Raw genomic sequence first — 21,044 nt, 5'->3', positions numbered from 1 at the left:
CAGCTGCTACCACACACCCTTGGTAATGTGCCCTACCCCTCCAACGCACGCTCCTCCGCCATATATTCTGGGCTCTGCTTGCCCATCTTGCAGGGCCCAGGACCTGCATAGCAGGTGCCGCCGGGTAGGGAGCTGAGTGGACTCACATCCGCTCTCCTCCCCTCCTGCTGACCCAGAAAGCGTTGTGTTTGACGTCATTTCCGGGTCTGCCTGACAGTGTCCCCTGCCAGCATGGCTAGGAAAGAATGTGCTGCAATGCAATCCACATTGCATTACATTCAGTGGAGCACAGTGGAGCCATCCAAGGTCTATTAGACCCCGGATATCTCCTTAACCACTTACCCACTGGGCACTTGAACTCCCTTCCTAACCAGACCACTTTTCAGCTTTCGGTGCTCTCACATTTTGAATGACAATTACTCAGTCATGCAACACTGTACCCATATGAAATTTTTGTCCTTTTTTTCACACAAATAGAGCTTTCTTTTGGTGGTATTTAATCACCGTTGGGTTTTTTATTTTTTGCGCTATAAAAAAAAGACAGAAATTCTGTAAAAAAAAATGCACTTTTCTTCGTTTCTGTTATAAAAGTTTGCAAATTTAGTAATTTTTGCAGGTATGGCTGGGTATTACTGAGTATGACTGGGTATGGCTGAGTATGGATGGCATGGCTGAGCATGCATGGATGAGTATGGATGGATGGCTGAGCATGGATTGCTTAGTATGGATGGCATGGCTGAGTATGGATAGCTGTGAGTATGGATGGGGCTGAGCATAGATGGATGGATGAGTGCTGCAATGAGCACAGAACAGCGCTGTGGGCACTACAGATCCAGCCCACAGTGCTGCTGCACCCGATCTCTCCCCTCTCCGCTCACACTGTACAGATCGGTCCAGAGAGGGGAGAGAGGAACCGGACATGACGCCGGTTTGTTTACAAGTGATCACTCTGTCATTTGACGGGGCGCGTGGGAGCGCGATTCTGGGAGGACGGGAAATATTTCTAGCACCAGACCTCCTCCGTAAAAATTAGAACTACTATTTTATTCTCTAGAGCGTCTGCTTTCAGAAAATATATATTTTTTGGGGAGTTTTATGTAATCTTCAGGCCTAAAATTATTTTTGAAATGTGTGCAAAAAAAATGCAAAAATGGCTCTGGCAGCGAAAGGGTTAAAGCCTAAGTGTAGATAAAAACAAAAAATCAGCACAAGGGACATTACATTCCTTCAGTAGAATGTATCTCTTGTGCTGGGGTGTCCTCTTTTAGATAAAATCTTCCTCCTATAATGCCCCCACCTACTGCTGTAATCTTTTGGTGCAGTGGGGGTTAATACAGCTATGGGGCTGTCACAGGCTCTCATCAAGGCTATGCCCGTTATTTTCTGCCTAGCTGCTCCATTCATAGAAGCCGTACCACAGCTTCTATGGATGAAACAGGATCTAGGAATGGAGGCTAGGTTGATGATTGATAGCTCTGTCCCCTTCCCTATCAAACATGCCTGATTTTTAATGGAGTGCACGTTGCCACAGCTCTCCCCCCTTGAATGCATATGTGGTCACAAGGCTTCACTCTGAATTCTTAATGCAGGGCAGGCAGAGGTAGAAACTGACTTTTTCCCACATTTTTGTTATTCTGGCCAATGTGACTAGTCCTAGTATAGATAGTTCAGTTCTTGGACACTGATTCTGGTATAACAACTTGTAGGGAGGTGGTTTTTTCTGACTACCCTCCTGTATTTTGTGCTATGTTTGTATGTACAGTATATACCTATATTCCAACAAGGTTGTTCATTTGTCACTGCTTGTCACCTTAATAAACAGGTTCTACATCCCTTCAAACATTGGTGTTTTTTACTGATATGTGACTTGGGTAGATTGTCGCAGTGGATTCTAATTTGTCATGTGACTCTTTTCTATGTCTGGATTTACACGGTGCCTCCTTTTAGCCATGTAGCCATCCTTATAAACGGGTAGTTTGTGCTGTAAGCAAAAATAACCTGACAATTTAACCTCTTAACCCCTGCCACCGACGTTCGTCATATCCGGCACACACACACACATCCCTGGCTGTATTTGCATTTCATCAGCTGACTGTTGCCTGTTACCATGCTGCACAACTACCCTTTTAAGTGATATAGGCTTTTGTAATATCACTTAGGTAATTCTTTGTTTTCTAGATTTGTATCCACTGTGAAAATCTGATGAAGACGACAAGATGTCCTACGAGCTGACTGATCGCCACAACAGGCAGGAGGACATAAAAAAAGGACTTGAATTTATTCAGTAAGTTTTGCTCATGCTATTGTTTACACAACACAGTGACAGATATACAATCCCAATTTTAAAAAAGTTAGGACGCTTTGTAAAATCTACAGAAAAACAGCAGGGCAATAATTCAAACACCATGATTGACATGCAGAAATATAACAAGGGATAAGTCCAGAGCCACAGGGCAGCAATTTAAAACAGCAGGGACTCAGTCCATTGAGTAGCAGGCCACAATCCAGAACAGCAAAGTCCAGGGGCACAGGGCAGCAATTCAGGGACCACCAGCCAACAGTGGCCTCAGCAGAGGAAGTCCAGGCAGAGTGGCAGGTAAAAGTAGGTCCACAGGGCAGAAGTCCTTCACAAACCCATCACGTGTCCTTGGATGACTGTGTGTCTTGGCCTCTGCTTCAGGGCCAGACGGGCAGCAGTTGAAGGAAAAGCAGAGGACAGAGTGAAATCCCAGTGTCCAGAACACCACGGGCCTCCCCTTGTCAGAACACATTAGCGCAGCAGGGGAAATTGCTGTACTAACATGGGATTGTAGACCTGTCAGTGGTTTTTGTTGGTTGAATGAAAAAAAACTAGTGGTGTGCACTAGGCTTAAGTGGAACTAACAAGGAAGAGCTGAAAGAACATTTTGCAACTAATTAGGTTACTTGGCAACAGTGATATTCTAAGTAAATCTCAAGGTATTATTGCCCTGTCCCAACTTTTTTGAGACGTGTTGCTGCCATAAATTTCATTATTGCCCTATTTTGTTTTTTTTAATTGGTACTTTTTCTCAGTTTAAACATTTACATTTGATATGGTTTCTATTGTGAATAAAAATATGGATTTAAGAGATTTGCAAATCATTGGTTTCGGTTTTTATGTAGGTTTTAGGCAGCGTCCCAACTTTTTTGGAGTTGTGTGTGTGTGTGTAATAAAAATATATATGTAAACAGCATATGACACCTTTGCTAGCATTTCTTTGTAGCTTGAACAAAGCAAATTTGATTACAACTAGTAATACAAATCTAAACATTCATTTAATGAGCAAAATAATATGTTATTTTTTGATAAATCATGCTATTGATCTTTGAAGAATGTAGTTTTTTTCCCTTGAATGGGGAGTGGTACACACACGTTAGTCATGATGGACCCCATTTATTATGTTGAATTGGTTGTAAAACTTTGAAATGCAAAAAAAACAAAGCATATCTTTATATGAGTAGCCGTCTTATAGCATAGCACCTAGTGTGTCTTCCTCAGCATGTGTCACTTCTGGCAGTTTTCTCAGACACCATGCAATCCACAAAGTCGCTCTGAAAAATATAATCTGTTCTGTGTACTTTAGAGGGGTCTGGAGGGGAGAGGGTTTCAGCTTAAGAGTTATAGCTTATGTGAGAGATTTTGCTCAATCTCCTGAGGCATGTCATTTCAGTGGGCTTATGTAAATATTTATTACAACTTTTACCCTCTTGCGCTGGCACCTCCTGGCCCTTTAAGAGATTTCAGATTCCGGGAGGTGGGGGCGGGATGCATGATCATGTGACATCCACAATTAACTGTCACAGCAATCACATGATCGGAAAGCTCCCGATCGGGAGCTTTCTGTTAGCCGTCGGTAACTGTGTCGGGGGCGTCTGCGCTCTCGGCACAACTCTGTGTACAATCTGGTAGAGAAAATGCGACCACTCTCTAATGCTTGCTCCTGAGATGGACTAGGGACTATGAACCGTGTAGTGTGAGTGGAGCAGTACACATGACTGGAGCTAACATGCACTGCTTGTTCCAAACCTATGGAAGTGAGGGGGGAAAATGAGAGGTTTAGGAGCTCAAGGAGGCAGGAAAACACAGTAAGAAACAATTTAATGAAAATAGATTACGGGACCAAGAAGTAGTGGACGTGTATGAATTATTTATGGAGACTAAGGATATTGTTTAGTGTCCCTTTTTAAGGTTAATAGACAGTACAAAAAAAAAAAAATTACAAATGTTTTGAGTTATGTTTTTTATTTTTTGTTTCAGGTCTTCATTACCTTTTCTTGGCACCCAAAAAGAATATGAGGTGAATAGAGCATTGTGTTTTGAAACTACATGAATATTTTTATGTTTGTGTTGTTTATGATTTTGTATTATATTATATATATTTGTTTTATATTTTGTTTTCCCTTTTGACAGATTTTTGTGCAAAAGCTGGTTAGCAACCTGTACAATGAGGGCAATGACTTGTACAAAGAAGGACTCAAGAATGATTCTATCAGCCAATACTCTGAAGCGCTTAACCTTGCTAACTATGCTGCATCTGAGGAGATTGTGATCACTAGTGAGACACTAGAGAGGTTGCATGTGAACCGTGCTGCATGTTACCTGGCCATGGTAATTGGAGTGTTTATATAAATATCACATTCTAAATACAGCTAACTGAACAATAATTATTTGATCTGATGAACTGTATGTTTTTTTGACTGAGACTACCAATATCCATTAACATTATAATTTAACAATGTGAGTCATATGCCTTTTACAATAGATACTGCTACTTCACATTGCAGTGGTATTTCTCCTTATGATTTTTTTTGTTACTGTATAAAATTGTGCAGGATCATTACAGTGTATCCTATTCAAAGCAACACTTAACTGAAATATCTTCCCCCCTACCACATATACCCATCTTCTCTTAGCTCCCCAGCCACACTGTTTGGTCTCCTGGAGTAAAGAAAATGCCTTCTTCTCGATATGTAACTACTCTTCTACCCTTAAAGTGGATGTAAACCCAATGTCATCCTTTCTAAACTACTGCCATAGGGGTTATCTATAAGGATATACATGCCTCCTGCATGTATCATTACCTGTCAAATGTCTCCCCTCTGTCTGTTATGGGACCCGAAAAACTGCATATTCTGTGGGTGGGTCTGTTGTCTGGAGCTCGGTGAGTGGAGTCGTGATGTCAGTAGACTCCCCGCCCACCTCTACACTCCCCTTGTCAATATGCATTTTCTCCTGTGTATTTCTTACACTGAACTTCTGCTATGATCTCTAACATCCAGTGAAAAGACAGGAAAGTAACCACATGACTTCAGCATGCCAAATCATGCTGAGGTGTGGAACAGCCAATCCTTGCAGAGCTGCTGAAGAAAGGAGTGGTGGTGGGAATTAAAAAATAATGCATGTCTTAGACTAGTGCATGAGATATGTAAATCACCTGTCACTCACAGCTAGGGGGAGGATTTGACAAAGTTTTTCTCTGTTTGTCAAGTTTTATCTCACTGAACAATAAAAGAGGATTGCTCAGAGCTGGATTAACTCTTTGTGGCAAGACTGGGCTCAAATGATAGGAAATCGTATACTCTATAATATGACATAAAAAAAATTATGTTTGTTCGGGTTTACATCCACTTTTAAAGCAGTGCTGTGTACCTGAGCTAATGATCACCAGGCCACAGCAGAGCAAGCGTACATAAGACCTCTCTTCTACACTTCTTTGGAGTGAGTGCAGGGAATTCAAGTTTAAGCATCTAGGGAAAAATTTAAGTACTCCTGTTGCATGGACAAAGCATTTAAAACAAGCCTGAAGTACTTCAAAAGCCAAAACGTTTTTGTTTCCATTTTTTATAAAGTATGGAATAGTTTAAATTCCGGTCAGTCTTTCTGTCATTGTGTCCTATTGGGAAAATTTGCCTTCACTTTCTGTTCTGCAAACTCAACTGAAAGTAATGGGAAATCCAAAGTGTATAAAATCCGTTCCTAGACATTTATCCCTTTAACAAGTGTCCCCATTGGAAGATTTACCCCCATTTCTGTTCTCATGAAATCTCAAAATGTTGGGTTACTTTATCATCTATCGAGAGACTCTGTTATATACATGATTTGTGGAATATAATTTTACCTGCATCTGCAAACTGCAGTAGTCTACAACTGGGTGGTCATTTGTTAACATTTGCAGAGATCTGAAGATTACGTGTGGGTGCTGAATATTTTATACCTTTGGGTCCAAACTTTGCATCCCCCCCCCCAACCTTTCCCTATGGCACATCAGTATTCTATGCTTCAAGTTTCCTGATCTCTCAGCTTTTGACAGATCTTTATCAGGCCATTTAGGGAGTACTGTCTCAGGAAGCCATAGTTCCCAGTCTCCCTCTGGAAAAATCTCAAGAATTCTATTCCAGCCTATTAACTGTTTTCATACAGAAGGCTGGCATACATAATATTTCGGATTTAAAGGCCCTTAACACCATCATTCATCCCCAAAAATCGAAAGATGGGGTCCATTTACTCTTAGCTTATTTTTTATCAGGATGCTTGCCTTTACATCCCTGTCTTTCTGTATCACCAGCGGTTTCTCCGTTTTACTGTGGTGGACAACCTCTATAAGTGTGTACAGATCTTTCAGCTGGTCATCTGCACCCAAAGTGTTCACTAAGATTTTCTCCCTGGTGCTTGCTCTTCCGAGTACAGGGCATACATGTTAAAAGCTACTTGGACAACCTGCTAGTAGGGATACATTCATCGGTGGATCTACAGATCAATGTCAAAATAACTCTTTTGACTCTATTGGCTTTTCAATGTACAGATATCATTACTGACACCATCCGATTGCCTACATTATGTGGGTCTCGCTCTGGACACAGCTTTAGCTAGTCATCTTCCCTGGAGAGGACTCCGGTCTGAGGCTCATTAACTTTTGTCACACCGTTGATCTACACTGTGGAATTGCATGAGAGTTTTAGTTCTCATGGCAACTTTCTAAGCCATACCATTTGACCAGTGTCATACAGGTGCTTGCAAAGGAACAGTCTATCTTTGTGGGACAAGTACTCCTGTCCTTGAACAGGGAGATCCAGTTGGGTCACTATGCCAGAACATCATTATTGCGGTGGATATTGTCTCTGGCTCTGACAGATGGTAAGTACTTTCTCCCTCTCAATTAGAAGATAGTCACAAGAGACGTAAGCCTCCTGTGTTGGAGTGGAGTGCTGTTCATCCTGACAATGCAGGACCGCAGAAGGCAAAACCTACAACCAACTCCTTGGAGTGTTGAAGAATATGCCTTACCTTCCTTCTTTGATTTACACAACTGTCGGGTCATCCAGTTTGGAATAAATCAGACAATGGCAAACATCAACAGGTAGAGTCAAAGAGCTTAGCAGCCAGGGGGTAGAGGTTGGTCTGGGTAGAACAATAATCCAGCTCATTCCATTGTCCATATTCTTGGCATGGAAAGCTAACAGGTAGGTTTCTGAGTTGAACATGCCTGGATTCTGGAGAGTGGTTGGTCAACATATTTGCTTCCTCTGGGGAATGCTGGATAAAGATCTGCTTTCTATTTAGGAAGCTAAAAAAAGCTTTATTCAAGATCTCACAATCCACTGGCAGTGGATTCACTGGTGGCACCATGGCACATGAGGGACCGAGGTATCTCAGATTCCATGATCTCCACCATTAAAATCTACTTCCCAGAAAATGTACCATTGCACCTGGAAGGCCTGCTTCAGCTGGTATAGGGCTAAGAGGTTCACTCATATCATTCGGGAGTACCCTCAGAGTCAGCTGTCAGCCTTGGCTATACTCTTGCAGAGACCTTTGGCTACCCACTCATTGATCCAGACCTTTGTTTAAGGAGTCCCTTATATTGCTCCACCTATTAGATTGTCATATCAACCATAGGGTCTCAACTTGGTGTTGTCAGTCCTCCAGAAACCTACTTTTGATCCAGTCTAAAATATCTGTGTCTTCTCTGTAGCGCAAGGTGGCCTCTTTAGTGTTGATTGCTTTGTCTTGAAGGTTTCCGATTTGGCTGCCATGTCCTGTAAAGCAGTGGTTCTCAACCTCAGTCCTCAAGTACCCCCAACAGACCATGTTTGCAGGTTTTCCTTTATCTTGCACAGGTGCTTTAAATCAGAGTCAATGGCTTGGTATTTTGGACAGCTATTTTATCTAAGAGCCCTTGCACACTGGGGCGGGGGGCGGCGTCGGCGGTAAAACGCCGCTATTATTAGCGGCGTTTTACCGTCGGTATGCGGCCGCTAGCGGGGCGGTTTTACCCCCCGCTAGCGGCCGAGAAAGGGTTAAATACCACCGCAAAGCGCCTCTGCAGAGGCGCATTGCCGGCGGTATAGCCGCGCCGTCCCATTGATTTCAATGGGCAGGAGCGGTAAAGGAGCGGTATACACACCGCTCCTTCACCGCTCCGAAGATGCTGCTGGCAGGACTTTTTTTACCGTCCTGCCAGCGCATCGCTCCAGTGTGCAAGCCCTCGGGGCTTTCACACTGGGATGACAGCAGCGGCACTTTCGGGGCGGTTTGCAGGCGCTATTATTAGCGCAATAGCGCCTGCAAACCGCCCCAGTGTGCAAGGGCTCTAAGAGAAATTCTCAAAACATGGCCTGTTGGGGATACTTGAGGACTGAGGCTGAGAACCCCTGCTGTAAAGAACCTTTTTAAGTGCTCCAGAGGGAAAAGGTTGTACTGAAACCAAGACCTCTGATCTTCTTACCCTAGGTGGCGTCTGTGTTTCATTGAATGAAGACATTTGTTTTGCTTTTTTTTTTTTTTTTTTTTGTCTGGTTACTAAACGTCCTATGAAGATTGCTCTTCTTTGGAAATATCATTTGTTTTTCCAAGAATGGGGCTTCAGTTTTCAGTTCAGCTATTTTCAGGTGTATTCACCAAACTGTTGTTCAGAAGTACAAATGGGAACATTCCCACCTTTTCCTCTTTGTGGCCAGGCAGATGAATGAGTTGCAGGAGTAGATTGAGTGCCTGGAAGGGAGGCAAAAGAAGGAAGCATAAACACAGGATTTTTGAAAAGCAACAGGCCCAGTCACTGACCAACACATGGAGCTCTGATATCAAGGTCACGTTCTGTCTCGTTAGGGCATTGGAATATATTTCTAACATTTTTTGTTCATCAATCAATGTCCTATCTCCCAGCCTGGATTTCCCCTAATCTTCTCCTTTAGGCCTCATGCACACTGGACATTTTTTGATGTTTTTACAGCAGCTGTTTTTGGCTGTAGACATTTTTTTCTACAGTCATTAAACTCTCCATCATGTTATCCTATGTGTCTATGCTGTTATCAGCAGTTTTGGGCAGTGGTGTTTTTGAGCAGTAAAAAAAACCCCCAAAAATAGTGGGCTCTGAGAGACGTTTTTCAGCTGTAAAAATGCTCTAATGCGGATAAACGCTCAAAAACGTCGCTCACCAGCGTTTTTTAACGTTCTTGAGCCATTGAAAAAAAAAAAAATTTTTCTTAAAAAAAACCCAGCTAAAACGATAATGCGGGAAAAAGCTAAAGGACGCTAAAAAACGCTATTGCAAAAACGTTGAAAAAAGTTGAAAAACTCACTGCAAAGCTACTGGCGTTTTTTTATAACGTTATTTTAACGTCCAGTGTGCATAAGGCCTTAATGTTTATCTCTATGCCCCCCTCCTCTCAGTGTAACTTTTTACTGACCTCCTAACTCTGCATTACTTGCTACTGAACTTTGTGTTATTATTGTCCCCTGCTCTCCACCTTACCTATTCCTGGCCCCTCCTCTTTGTGTTACTAATGACCCTGCATTCTGCATTACTACTTACCTCTGCAATATAGTGTTACTTATTCCAGAACTCTATTACTTTCTACTGACCACTCCTCTCTGTGTTACTACTGACCCTTGCATTGTGGGGTTACTCCCTCCTGACGCCTGTACACTATTTTTTACTACAAGCTTCTAAACGTTGTACTACTTTCTCCTGACCCCTGCACTCTGCATTACTTACTATTGGCTTATGAACTTTTCATTACTACTGGCCCCTGAACTTTTCAAACCTTCTTTACTTTTCAATAGAGCTTTTTTGGGTTATGTCCTTAAAACAAAAAAAGAATGTTGCACCCAGGTGCTTATTGCTCTCTTCCATATTCTTCAGGTAGATCCCCAACTCTCCAAGGTTGCCCACCCCTCCTATAAAGGTTAAGCCTGGGAACATTTTGTCCTGTAAGTTGACCATATAAATTTGTTAACTTTTGTTTGTTTAGCCTGCAGGGATTTTATCCTAAAGCCCCGTACACACGGGCTGAATGTCTGGAGACATTGGCCGGTTAAAAAAAAAAAAAAAAAAACTTCCGACATTCGGTCCTTGTGTATGCCAGTCTGTCCGGCAGAATCCGGCCGTTTGGCAAGCATGCTGGAATACCAGCAGCCAACCCACTCCTGATCAGCGCTCTCAGCCAATGGCAGAGAGCGCTGATCGGAGTGTTCTGGCGTTGGGTGTCCCCTGTCAGAACACAATAGCTCAGCATGGGAGATCATTGTACTAACTTTGCATAGTTAGTACAGCGGCTTCTACCACAGCTGACAGGTTTATTTTGTTCAACCCACTTTTGTCAAAACTCTTAGTGTGTACTAGGGCTGGGAAAAAAATCGATTTAAATCTTGAATCGAGTTGAGAGGTCAAATCGATTCAAAATTTAAGCAAATTGATTTTTTTATTTTTTTTTTTTTTTCACCGCGCCGGTCCCGAGGCGCTGTGGGCATGAGTTTTTAGGCGAGGCCGCGGCTTCGGCCTAGTCCGCGGCTACGGCCGGACGCCGCGGACTCGCCTAAAAACTCATACCCGCAGCGCCTCCGGACCGGCGCGGACACCGCGCCGGGCCTGAAGAGCTGCGGGCAAGGAGTTTTTAGGTGAGGCCGCGGCTTCGGCCTAGTCCGCTGGGCCGGACGCTGCGGACTAGGCCGAAGCCGCGGCCTCGCCTAAAAGCTCATGCCCGCAGCCCCTCGGGACCGGCGCGGTTTCCAAAAAAAAAAAAAAAACTTGATTCGAATCGTGAATCGAGTTTTTTTTTTTTAAGAGAATCGAAGATTTTTTTTTTTAAGAAAATCTCCCAGCCCTAGTGTGTACCAGGCTTTTCCTACTTCATTTGAATCATTAACTTGACGTGAGAGCTGAGTAGCATGTTTTTTTGGTCTGTGTGGCCAAGCTGGGCAGTGAACTTATTACTCATAACTTTTTTTTTTTTTTTTTTTTTTTTTTAGAGTTTGGCCACTAATAGTTGATTGACTTTGAAGTACCGGTATTTGCTGGCACATGCCCTTTATTAAAACATTATATTATATTATCTGTTATCTATAGGGTTTACACGAGGATGCTTTAAGAGATTGTGAAGATGCTTTGCACATACATGACAAAAATCTCAAAACACTGTACTGCAAGTCTAAAGCCCTCTTTTTACTTGAGAAATACAAAGAGGCTTATGAGGCTGTGGCCAAGTGCTCCCTTATTGCTCCAAAGGTAAGATAAGCTCACGGCATGTCCGTTGTTTATTATTATAAACTCTGCTAATACCTACTTTGTAATTGGAGGACACAGATTGCTAAAAAAATAGCTTTTATGTAGAATAGCTATGGGAATTCTTACTAACTCTGATGTCACAGTGTTTGGCAGTGAAGCTGAATACATTCAATTTTATTGATGCAGACTTATTGTGACACTTTGGGTTCAGGGAATGGCAGCATTCATCTCAAGCTTCTTTTTACACGGCGGCCGGTGGAAACATTATGTCACCCCCCCCTCGGGTCGGGCAGCTTCCGTTTCCTCCCTCCTCCTCGGTGGCCAATCGGGAGTCTTCTCTTTTCGGCCAGTCGGAAAATGGGGGGTCTCACACCCGCTTCTGATTGATTGTATTGAGGATCAGCGTTTCAACAGCGAATTTTCTTTCACTGTTGTAACACACCTGGGTGGGATCGGAGCGCATCCTCTGCTACCCGAGCCCACCCGATTTTAAAGCTTATTTAGAGCCTCTGGCTCTAATCAGGTGCTTAAAAAAGCCCTGCTGCTGTAATTCATGTACCCGGTGCCCTGAAAGGGGCCGGACGCATGAATAGGGTGTGGCTGTGGCGGCCGTGGATGGGTTCACGCTATGCATGAATCTATCGCATATAGAGGGGTGGAGTAGAGAGAGGGGGCGGCACCCCGAATGGACTGGTGGCCGCCACTGGTCTTAAGATATTTTGCAGATTTATGATGGAATACATATTGATAGAATAATATAATGTGTATTTATTTTTTTTTTTAGGTTTTTTATTACATTTCTTCAGTTGCTTCCTGTTTTCTGGCCTAGGCTAAAACAATGTCCTACATCCCAGAAGTCTTCATGGGCATTTTTTTTTATGAGGAGGAGGGGCTTTCTTAGCGAAGCACACCCTCCTGCCCTGCATGCCTGAGCTAAAGGCAAATGGTTTCCAGGAAGTAAATGCTACATGAATCATCTGCCCTTACTGGAAATAGCCACGGCCAGAAGTGCTGGGGGGTGTTTTTCAACACCCCCCATTAATAAAATAAAAAATTATTAAAACTGTGTTTTCAGTTTGTGGTGCTCAGATACAGGTAAGTTCCGTGTTAAACCTTCCCCTTTGTTATTGTACTTATTTTGCGATATCTGACAATGACAGAGGGGTTCGCTCAGAAGTCTGCTGCCTTCACTTTCACTGTCCAATATAGGCTGGTGGTGGAAAGACAGGGCTTTGCTGTTTGGCAGAGCTGTACAAATATCAGGACTGGGTGATCAGAAATACAAATCATTTTCGGATAAAAAAGAAAAAGTTCTCATTTAGTTCATCTGTGTATTTGGCTGTTTCTCTGGAGTTCAGCTTTAAAGCAACACTCTGGCCAAAACATTCTTTTAATAAAGTGGGGAAGGCATAGAACATCTGGATCTAGAGCTCGAACCGCTGGCCTCAAATGAAAATACACAATATTTACAAGCAACATTTTGTATTTACCTGGCTAAAAAAGAAAATGTTTACACAGTACATATTTCCTTTAAAAAAGAAATGTACTCTTGCATATAAAGACAATTTCCAAAATAACACTTTTAATCAAAACTCTTTCATGCAGGATGAAAGTGTTGTAAAGTTAACCCAAGAACTAGCAATGAAACTTGGACTGAAAATTAGAAAAGCATATGTCAGGGCTCAGGTATGCAGTATTATACCCTTCTTTATTCTTAGACCATTGGGGTTCATCATTCTCTAAATATATTGTTTTGTATTTCAGCCTGGTTCACAAGGTACACAAATGGATGCAACAGAGAAGGTTAGTAATTTTTGTCAATGCTTTGTGTTCATTATATGTAAAGCTAAAGTCCAGGAATTCAGCCACATGGTAAAATATGCTGGCCTACTATAAGTTAAAGCAGAACTTCACCCAAAAGAGGAAGATCTGCTTTATGTTCCCCAAACCCCTTTAATGCTTAGTTACTGTACTGTTTCTATGGAGGAGAAATTTTGTCACCCAAGACTTTTGTCCTACAAACCCAGTGTTCATAATGTGTGTGTGTGTGTGGGGGGGGGGGGGGTTCTGTACCCCGAGGAAGATAACTGGGAAGGCTGTCATCATTGCTTGAGATTTAAATTCAGTTTACAGAAAGTTACAAGGACATTTGATTTCTGGCAAGATTAAGAGATTTTTTTTTGTACTTGTGAAAAATTATCTAGTCTGAAAAAGAAAAGTAATGCAGCCACATTTAACCACTTCAGCCCTGGAAGACCGGGCCATTTTTTGCGATTCGGCACTGCGTCGCTTTAAGTGATAATTGCGCGGTCGTGCGACGCTGCACCCACACAAAATTGACGTCCTTTTTTTTCCCACAAATAGAGCTTTCTTTTGGTGGTATTTGATCACCTCTGCGGTTTTTATTTTTGGCGCTATAAACAAAAAAAGAGTGACAATTTTGAAAAAAAACACAATATTTTGTACTTTTTGCTATAATAAATATCCCCATTTTTTTTTTTTTTTTTTAAAACAATTTTTTTCTCAGTTTAGGCCGATATGTATTCTTCTACATATTTTTGGTAAAAAAAAGTCGCAATAAGCGTATATTGATTGGTTTGCCCAAAACTTATAGCGTCTACAAAACGGGGGATAGATTTATAGCATTTTTATTACCGTATTTATCGGCGTATAACACGCACATTCATTTTAAGAGGGAAGTTTCAGGAAAAAAAACCTACATTTTAAATAAGAAACTTTGAAGCAAAATAAGAGTCGGTGCCCATCTGCAGCCTGACCATTGCCATCAATGCAGCCTGATCAATGCCCATCTACAGCCTCACAAGTGCCATCAATGCAGCCTCACCATTGTAATCAATGCAGCATCCTCACCATTGCCATCAATGCAGCCTGATTAATGCCCATCTACAGCCTCACAAGTGCCATCAATGCTGCCTCACCATTGCAATCAATGCAGCATCCTCACCATTGCCATCGATGCAGCCTGATTAATGCCCATCTACAGCCTCACAAGTGCCATCAATGCTGCCTCACCATTGCAATCAATGCAGCATCCTCACCATTGCCATCAATGCAGCAGCCTCACCATTGCCATCAATGCAGCAGCCTCACCATTGCCATCAATGCAGCAGCCTCACCATTGCCATCAATGCAGCAGCCTCACCATTGCCATCAATGCAGCAGCCTCACCATTGCCATCAATGCAGCAGCCTCACCATTGCCATCAATGCAGCAGCCTCACCATTGCCATCAATGCGGCAGCCTCACCATTGCCATCAATGCGGCAGCCTCACCATTGCCATCAATGCGGCAGCCTCACCATTGTCATCAATGCGGCAGCCTCACCATTGCCATCAGTGCAGCCTGATCGAACAGAACAGTGGTCCAATAGCGGCCCAGGAGACGGGGCTTCCTATTACAGAAGCCGCCAAGTAAACAGGAGATTCTCACTGAATGTAATCTGACGGCGCTCATCCTGCCCCGCTCCCTGTCCCCTCTGAGGCAGCTAAAATTGAAGTATTGGCGTATAACACACACACGCTATTTGCACCTGATTTTTAAGGTGAAAAAGTGAGTGTTATACGCCAATAAATACAGTATTTTTTTTTTTTTCTTTAATAATGGCAGAGATCTGCGATTTTTTTTTTTTTTTTTTTTTTTTCGGGACTGCAACATTATAGCGGACACATCGGACACTTTTGACACATTTTTGGAACCATTGGCATTTATACAGTGATCAAATATAAAAATGCACTGATTACTGTAAAAATGTCACTGGCAGGGAAGGCGTTAACACTAGGGGGCGATCAAGGGGTTAACTGTGTTCCCTGCTACGTTTTTCTAACTAAAGGGGGAGGGGACTTACTAGAGGAAGTGACGGATTGTGGTTCCTAGCTAATAGGAACACACGATCTGTCACTCCTCTCAGAACAGAACAGGGAAGTGTGTGTTTACACACACTCATCCCTGTTCTGCTTCTCGTGCTCGTGATCGCTCATGGCCGGCGCGTGTCTGCTATCCTGATCCCACGAGTCGACGTATACCTACGACGGTTTGCGGGATCATGCCGACCTGCCGCCGTATAATGACGGTGGCTGGTCGGCAAACGGTTAAGAACTGGTAAGCTGCAATAAAGAACATTTTTATTCTTGAGTTTGGATACCTTTTAACTGACACTATTATCCCTAAAGATAATAGAACACAGTTGTTTTAAAGTGGGAGTAAACTCCCTTGCATGATTTTTACCTATAGGTAAGCCTATATTAAGGCTTGCCTATAGAATGAGGAGGATGCAGGAGAATGAGCTAGAAGAAAAAAGAAAACAATGTGGTTGAAACCTGAATTCCACTGTTGCTCACATTCCACTGACTTCTTTGTGTTGCCATCTATTATAGTCAGCATTTATTTTTCACCCTTAATGAGGCAAGTCTTTATTTCCTTGTATCATTTCTGTCAGTTAGAATAAAGGAAAGGGAACACAGTGACCTGCCTGTCTCTGTGAACCCTAAATTAATAATTGTTTGCTTTATACCTTTTTAGTTCTTTTATTTGTATTTTTATTTTTTTGTATTACAGACAGATTGTGTTGCGAATGAACTAGAACCCGGTATGTATGTTCGTTTATTTATTTTTTTTTCTTTCAGGCTTATATTTCCAGTGATAATTATTGCTTCAGCTTTTTTTTCCCAACTGTACAGGGAGCGTACTGGGCCCAATTCTATCATCTTTTAGGCTGGGTTCACACTGGTACAACAAACGCTCCGACATTGGGAGCATATGTCTCATGACGTGTATAAATCAATGGTTCCCTATGAGAGCCGTCCTAACTGGTCCGACACAAGTCGATCCGACTTTGAAAAAGGTTCCTGCGCTACTTTGGTCTGACTTTGATACTACTTCAACCCATTGAATATCATTGAAGTCGGATCAAAGTCAGATCATCGTCTTAACTGATCGGACTTTGGCATGCGACATAGGGATCAACCGATTATCAGGAAGGCCAATTATCTGAGGCCGAAATCTGCATTTTCTGAAAAATCGGTATCGTTCTCAAGCTAGACTGATATTACCGACATTGCTTCAAGGGGTTTGACCGGGGTACCGTTGTTTAGAGCGGACGGTCGGCTTTATTGTAATAACAACTGATGCAGCTCAGCAGCCGCTCGACTGTAATTACAAGCAACGGGAGGGGACTCCCCCCGCCGCTCGCACGGGCTCTCCTGTCCCATCGGGAGGCTCGATCAACCAGCTGGCACATGCGCCGATGCTTCCCACGGGTCTTGGATCTAGTAATCTGGAAACAATGTCATAACATCACTTCCCGGATTACTGGCATCTTAAAGTGGTTGTAAACCCTCAGATGCAACTTAATCTTAGCAGATACTACATAACACAGGCAGCTAATAGCTGCCTGTGAAAGCGCACTTACTTGTGTAGTTTCAATATAAATCGTCTGTTTATCCGTGATGACGTCATGCGCGATTGCGCAGTATGCTCTTTCTTTAACGGCATGTATATTGTGCCGTTTGTTTATTTCCTGCATTTTGGGAATTTACTGTGAGCGAGATTCCCCTCTGAACGGCACAGAGGAGAAGTATCGCGATGCAGAAAAGATTCTAGTCTTCCTGATACTCCCCCTTGTGACTGAATGGCGCATGCGCAATATTTCGGCAGTGATACGAACTAAGGGCGGAAATGACGTCCGCATCTGCTTCGGAAAACAAGACTAAGAATGGCGCGGACGATACCCGGAAGGGACAGCAAAATCAAACAAATAAAAAAGGTACTTCTAACGCTCGTTTAGGAGTAATTTATATATCTCTTTCTTGGCATTGTAAAAAAACATAGAAATATTAGAAAAATAAGAATTTTTTGGCGGGGTTTACTTCCTCTTTAAAGGCGCCAGTTTTAAAAAATAAATTATTCAAAAACGCAAATCTTGACGTTTTGAATACTTTGAATTGCAAAGGAGGGGTTTGGGGTCTTATAGACACTTAATCTCTCCATAAAGAGTACCTGTCAATGCCTATTACTGTCACAAGGGATGTTTACATTCTTTGTGACAGCAATAACAGTGATTCAAAATGTAAAATGACAGTGTAAAAAAAAAAAATTGAAATGTACAATATATCGGCCAAAAATATCGGCTATCAGCAGGAGAGGTGGCCGAAATATCGGTATCAGCCACCAAAAAACTGATATCGGTCAATCCCTAATGCGACATGTGCTCTGAGGATCTTGAAGAGGAACCTCATGCCAAATAAAAAGGCATAGGGTTCCCCCTCCGAGGCTTTTAAGTGGAACCCCCACATTAAAAAAAATGGCGTGGGGTCCCCCCCCCCAAAATCCATACCAGAACCTTATCCGAGCTTGCAGCCCATCAGGAAACGGGTGGGGATGAGTGAGCGCCCCCCCCTCCCAAACATACCAGGCCACATGCCCTCAACATGGGGGGGTGGGTGCTTTGGGGCAGGGGGGCCCTGCGCCCCCCACCCTAAAGCACCTTGTCCCCATGGGAATCTAAAAGCCCCCTTTAACAAGGGGGCCCCCAGATCCTGGCCCCCACCCAATGTGAATGAGTATGGGGTACATTGTACCCCTACCTATTCACCTAAAAAAAAGTGTCAAAAATAAAAACAGCACACAGGTTTTTGACAAAGTAATTTATTAAAGCAGCTCCGGCGTCTCTTCTCCTTCTGATTTCTTCTCCCTCTGGCGATGTCTTCATCCTCTGGTTCTTCTCCCTCCGCTGTTGTCTTCTCCCGCTGCCGGTCCTCCTCTCTCCGCTGTCTTCTCCCGCTGCCGGTCCTCCTCTCTCCGCTGTCTTCTCCCTCTGTTCTTCCACCGATGTTCTCTCGACTCTCTCTCCTGTAATGCTGGGTCCGCCGTGTGCCATTACTTATATAGCCACCTTGTGAGGTCACTGCCCAGGGCATCATGGGGCGGTGCTGCTTTAATAAATTACTTTGTCAAAAACCTGTGTGCTGTTTTTATTTTTGACACTTTTTTTTTTAGGTGAATAGGTTGGGGTACAATGTGGGGGGCCGGGATCTGGGGGGCCCCTTGTTAAAGGGGGCTTGCAGATTCCGATAAGCCCCCTGCCCGCAGACCCCAACAACCACCAGCCAGGGTTGTCGGGAAGAGGCCCTTGTCCCCATCAACATGGGGACAAGGTGCTTTGGGGTGGGGGACGCAGGGCCCCCCCCCGCTTCAAAGCACCCACCTCCCATGTTGATGGCATGTGGCCTGGTATGGTTCAGGAGAAGGGGGGGGGGGGGGCACTCGCTCGTCCCGACCCCCTTTCCTGACCTGCCTGGCTACGTGCTCAGATAAGGGCCTGGTATGGATTGTGGGGGTTCCCCTTAAAATCCATACCAGACTGAAGGGTCTAATATGGTCTTGGAGGGGGAACTCTATGCCGTCTTTTTTTTTTTTTTTTTAATTTGGAGTGGGGTTTCCTTTAAAGATTCATAAAAGACTCAAAGGGCCTGGTATTGTCGGGATCAAAGTCGGATCTCGTTCATCGAAGTTGGATGGAAGTCGGACTTCAAGTCGCAGGGCAAAGTCGGATTCACAGTCGTATGACTGTCGTGTCGTACCAGTGTGAACCCAGCCTTACTGGGACATTCATTTTATCTTGTTACATAGGTACAGAGTTTAGTCGGGTTGAAAAAAGACACAAGTCTATTTAAAGCATCTGTGCAAGATAAAGGAAAACCTGCAAACATGGCCTGTTGGGGGCACTTGAGGACAGGGTTGAGAACCACTGCTCTAGATGATCATTTAACCCTTGCAGTGCAGGGGCTGTCTTACTGCAACAAAGGGTTTTTTAACTCCCATGGAATTCAGCTTTAAATGTTCTAAAATGATCACATCAGCAGTTTATACTGTATTGCGTTGTTATGTGTTTTAAGATGTTTATCTCTGCTCTATTTTAGATTTGCCCGAAGTGGACGCCTTCTCTTCTCACAGTATTAAAACTGAAATATTTAGAGAGGAATCTCCGATTCCGGTGTCATCGGTCTCCTCTAATGTGCTCCCTGCAGCTGGACCTGAACTAGGGCTTTTCCCTTCAGCCCTTGTTAGCAATGAAACATCTGTTCTGTTTCCAGTGTCAAATTTACGTGATGAAATTATTGGAGATGAACTGGATCTCATCCTCGATTCTGTTCCAACATCTAACAGTCTATTGGTGAGGTTAATAAAATATTTGAAGGACAAGGATGTTTTATAATTACCATTTATAGATGTGCCCTTTTATGAAAATAACTATTCAGTTATGATTTCAATTTAAACTCCCAAGCATGCATTCATGCTGTATTGGATATACATATTCATGTTACTAGATAAAAGCTGTGTGGAAGTGAAGCCAGTTTTATAGACGTTTGCATAAAAATTGGTTGTGAACAACTTTATACTTCATGCCAGAAAATTTGATAAGGATGAATTGTTTTCCAAGCAATCCGGTAGGATCATGAACACATTTCTTAAATACAGGTATGATACCTTTAAAACATAACAAATGTTTGCAAATAATTCATTTTCAGCGATGTTTGAGATGAATATGAAACCCTCTTTCAACCTGAAAGAACAGTTTCTGTTTAATTCACTGCATTTTTATGTGGAACATTAAACTTTGTTTTAAAGTGGCACGCATTCCATTGAAAACAAAAGGTGTTTATGATTATATATAGTAGGTGCTATGACTTTAACAAAATTAATTTCATGTCATTTGCCGTTTTCCCTTCCAGTTTGGCAGGTGTATTTTTCCCTTTCTGCTCTCCAGCCTAGTCTTTTCTGAATTAGTATAAATATAGGCAGTAAAACCGGCTTTTATAAAGAGATTTTTTTTCATCAAACTGTGGTGTCTATTTATAGCAGTGTTTACAAAGAAGTTGCGTAGAGCAGTGATCTCCAAACTGCATTTTCTTGTCTTTATTCGGCATAATGGGGCACTATTCCTTCCACTGACACCAACAATGGGGCATAATTCCTCCCACTGACACCAACAATGGGGCATAATTCCTCCCACTGACACCAACAATTGGGCATAATTCCTCCCACTGACACGAACAAATGGGGCATAATTCCTCCCACTGACACGAACAAATGGGGCATAATTGCTCCCACTGACACCAACAATGGGGCACTATTCCTTCCACCGACAAGAATGATGGGGCATAATTCCTTCCACTAGCAACAAAAATATTATTTCTCCCCCTAATACCAAAGATTGGGCATTGTTTACTCCCATTGGGCACAGCACAGTCTGGCCCTTCTAAAGTCTGAAGGACAGTAAACTGGCCCTTTCTTTAGAAAGTTTGGCGACCCTGGTGTAAAGTTTTCCAGTAGGTAATGTAATGAGCTGTTTTCTCCTGCAGAGTAGCCAAAAATAAATGTGTTCCTTATAAATGCTACTAAACAAATCCACACGCTTTCTTAATAATGTTGTGCAAACATCAATGATATAGCATATCCCAGTGTTAAAAATGTTACTACAATATATCCCTAATGGGGTAT

At 42.8% G+C, this 21,044-nt stretch overlaps 1 protein-coding gene across 1 annotated transcript in view; it reads left to right on the top strand.

Moving 5' to 3' along the window:
- Window positions 1-21,044, top strand: part of ZC3H7A (zinc finger CCCH-type containing 7A) — a 166,257-nt gene that overhangs the window by 10,645 nt on the left and 134,568 nt on the right. Inside the window, exons 2-9 of the mRNA XM_073591074.1 lie at window positions 2,179-2,284; window positions 4,280-4,319; window positions 4,433-4,630; window positions 11,367-11,525; window positions 13,131-13,211; window positions 13,290-13,328; window positions 16,101-16,131; window positions 19,463-19,716. Of these exons, the coding sequence (XP_073447175.1) occupies window positions 2,217-2,284; window positions 4,280-4,319; window positions 4,433-4,630; window positions 11,367-11,525; window positions 13,131-13,211; window positions 13,290-13,328; window positions 16,101-16,131; window positions 19,463-19,716 (870 nt within the window). The 5' untranslated portion in view covers window positions 2,179-2,216. The remainder of the gene's footprint in view (window positions 1-2,178; window positions 2,285-4,279; window positions 4,320-4,432; window positions 4,631-11,366; window positions 11,526-13,130; window positions 13,212-13,289; window positions 13,329-16,100; window positions 16,132-19,462; window positions 19,717-21,044) is intronic.

The sequence above is a fragment of the Aquarana catesbeiana genome, linkage group LG06 (assembly GCF_042186555.1).
Source record: "Aquarana catesbeiana isolate 2022-GZ linkage group LG06, ASM4218655v1, whole genome shotgun sequence".
NCBI lineage: Eukaryota > Metazoa > Chordata > Amphibia > Anura > Ranidae > Aquarana > Aquarana catesbeiana.
Note: the sequence above shows the minus strand (reverse complement) of the source record. Positions and strands in the feature narration are given on the sequence as shown.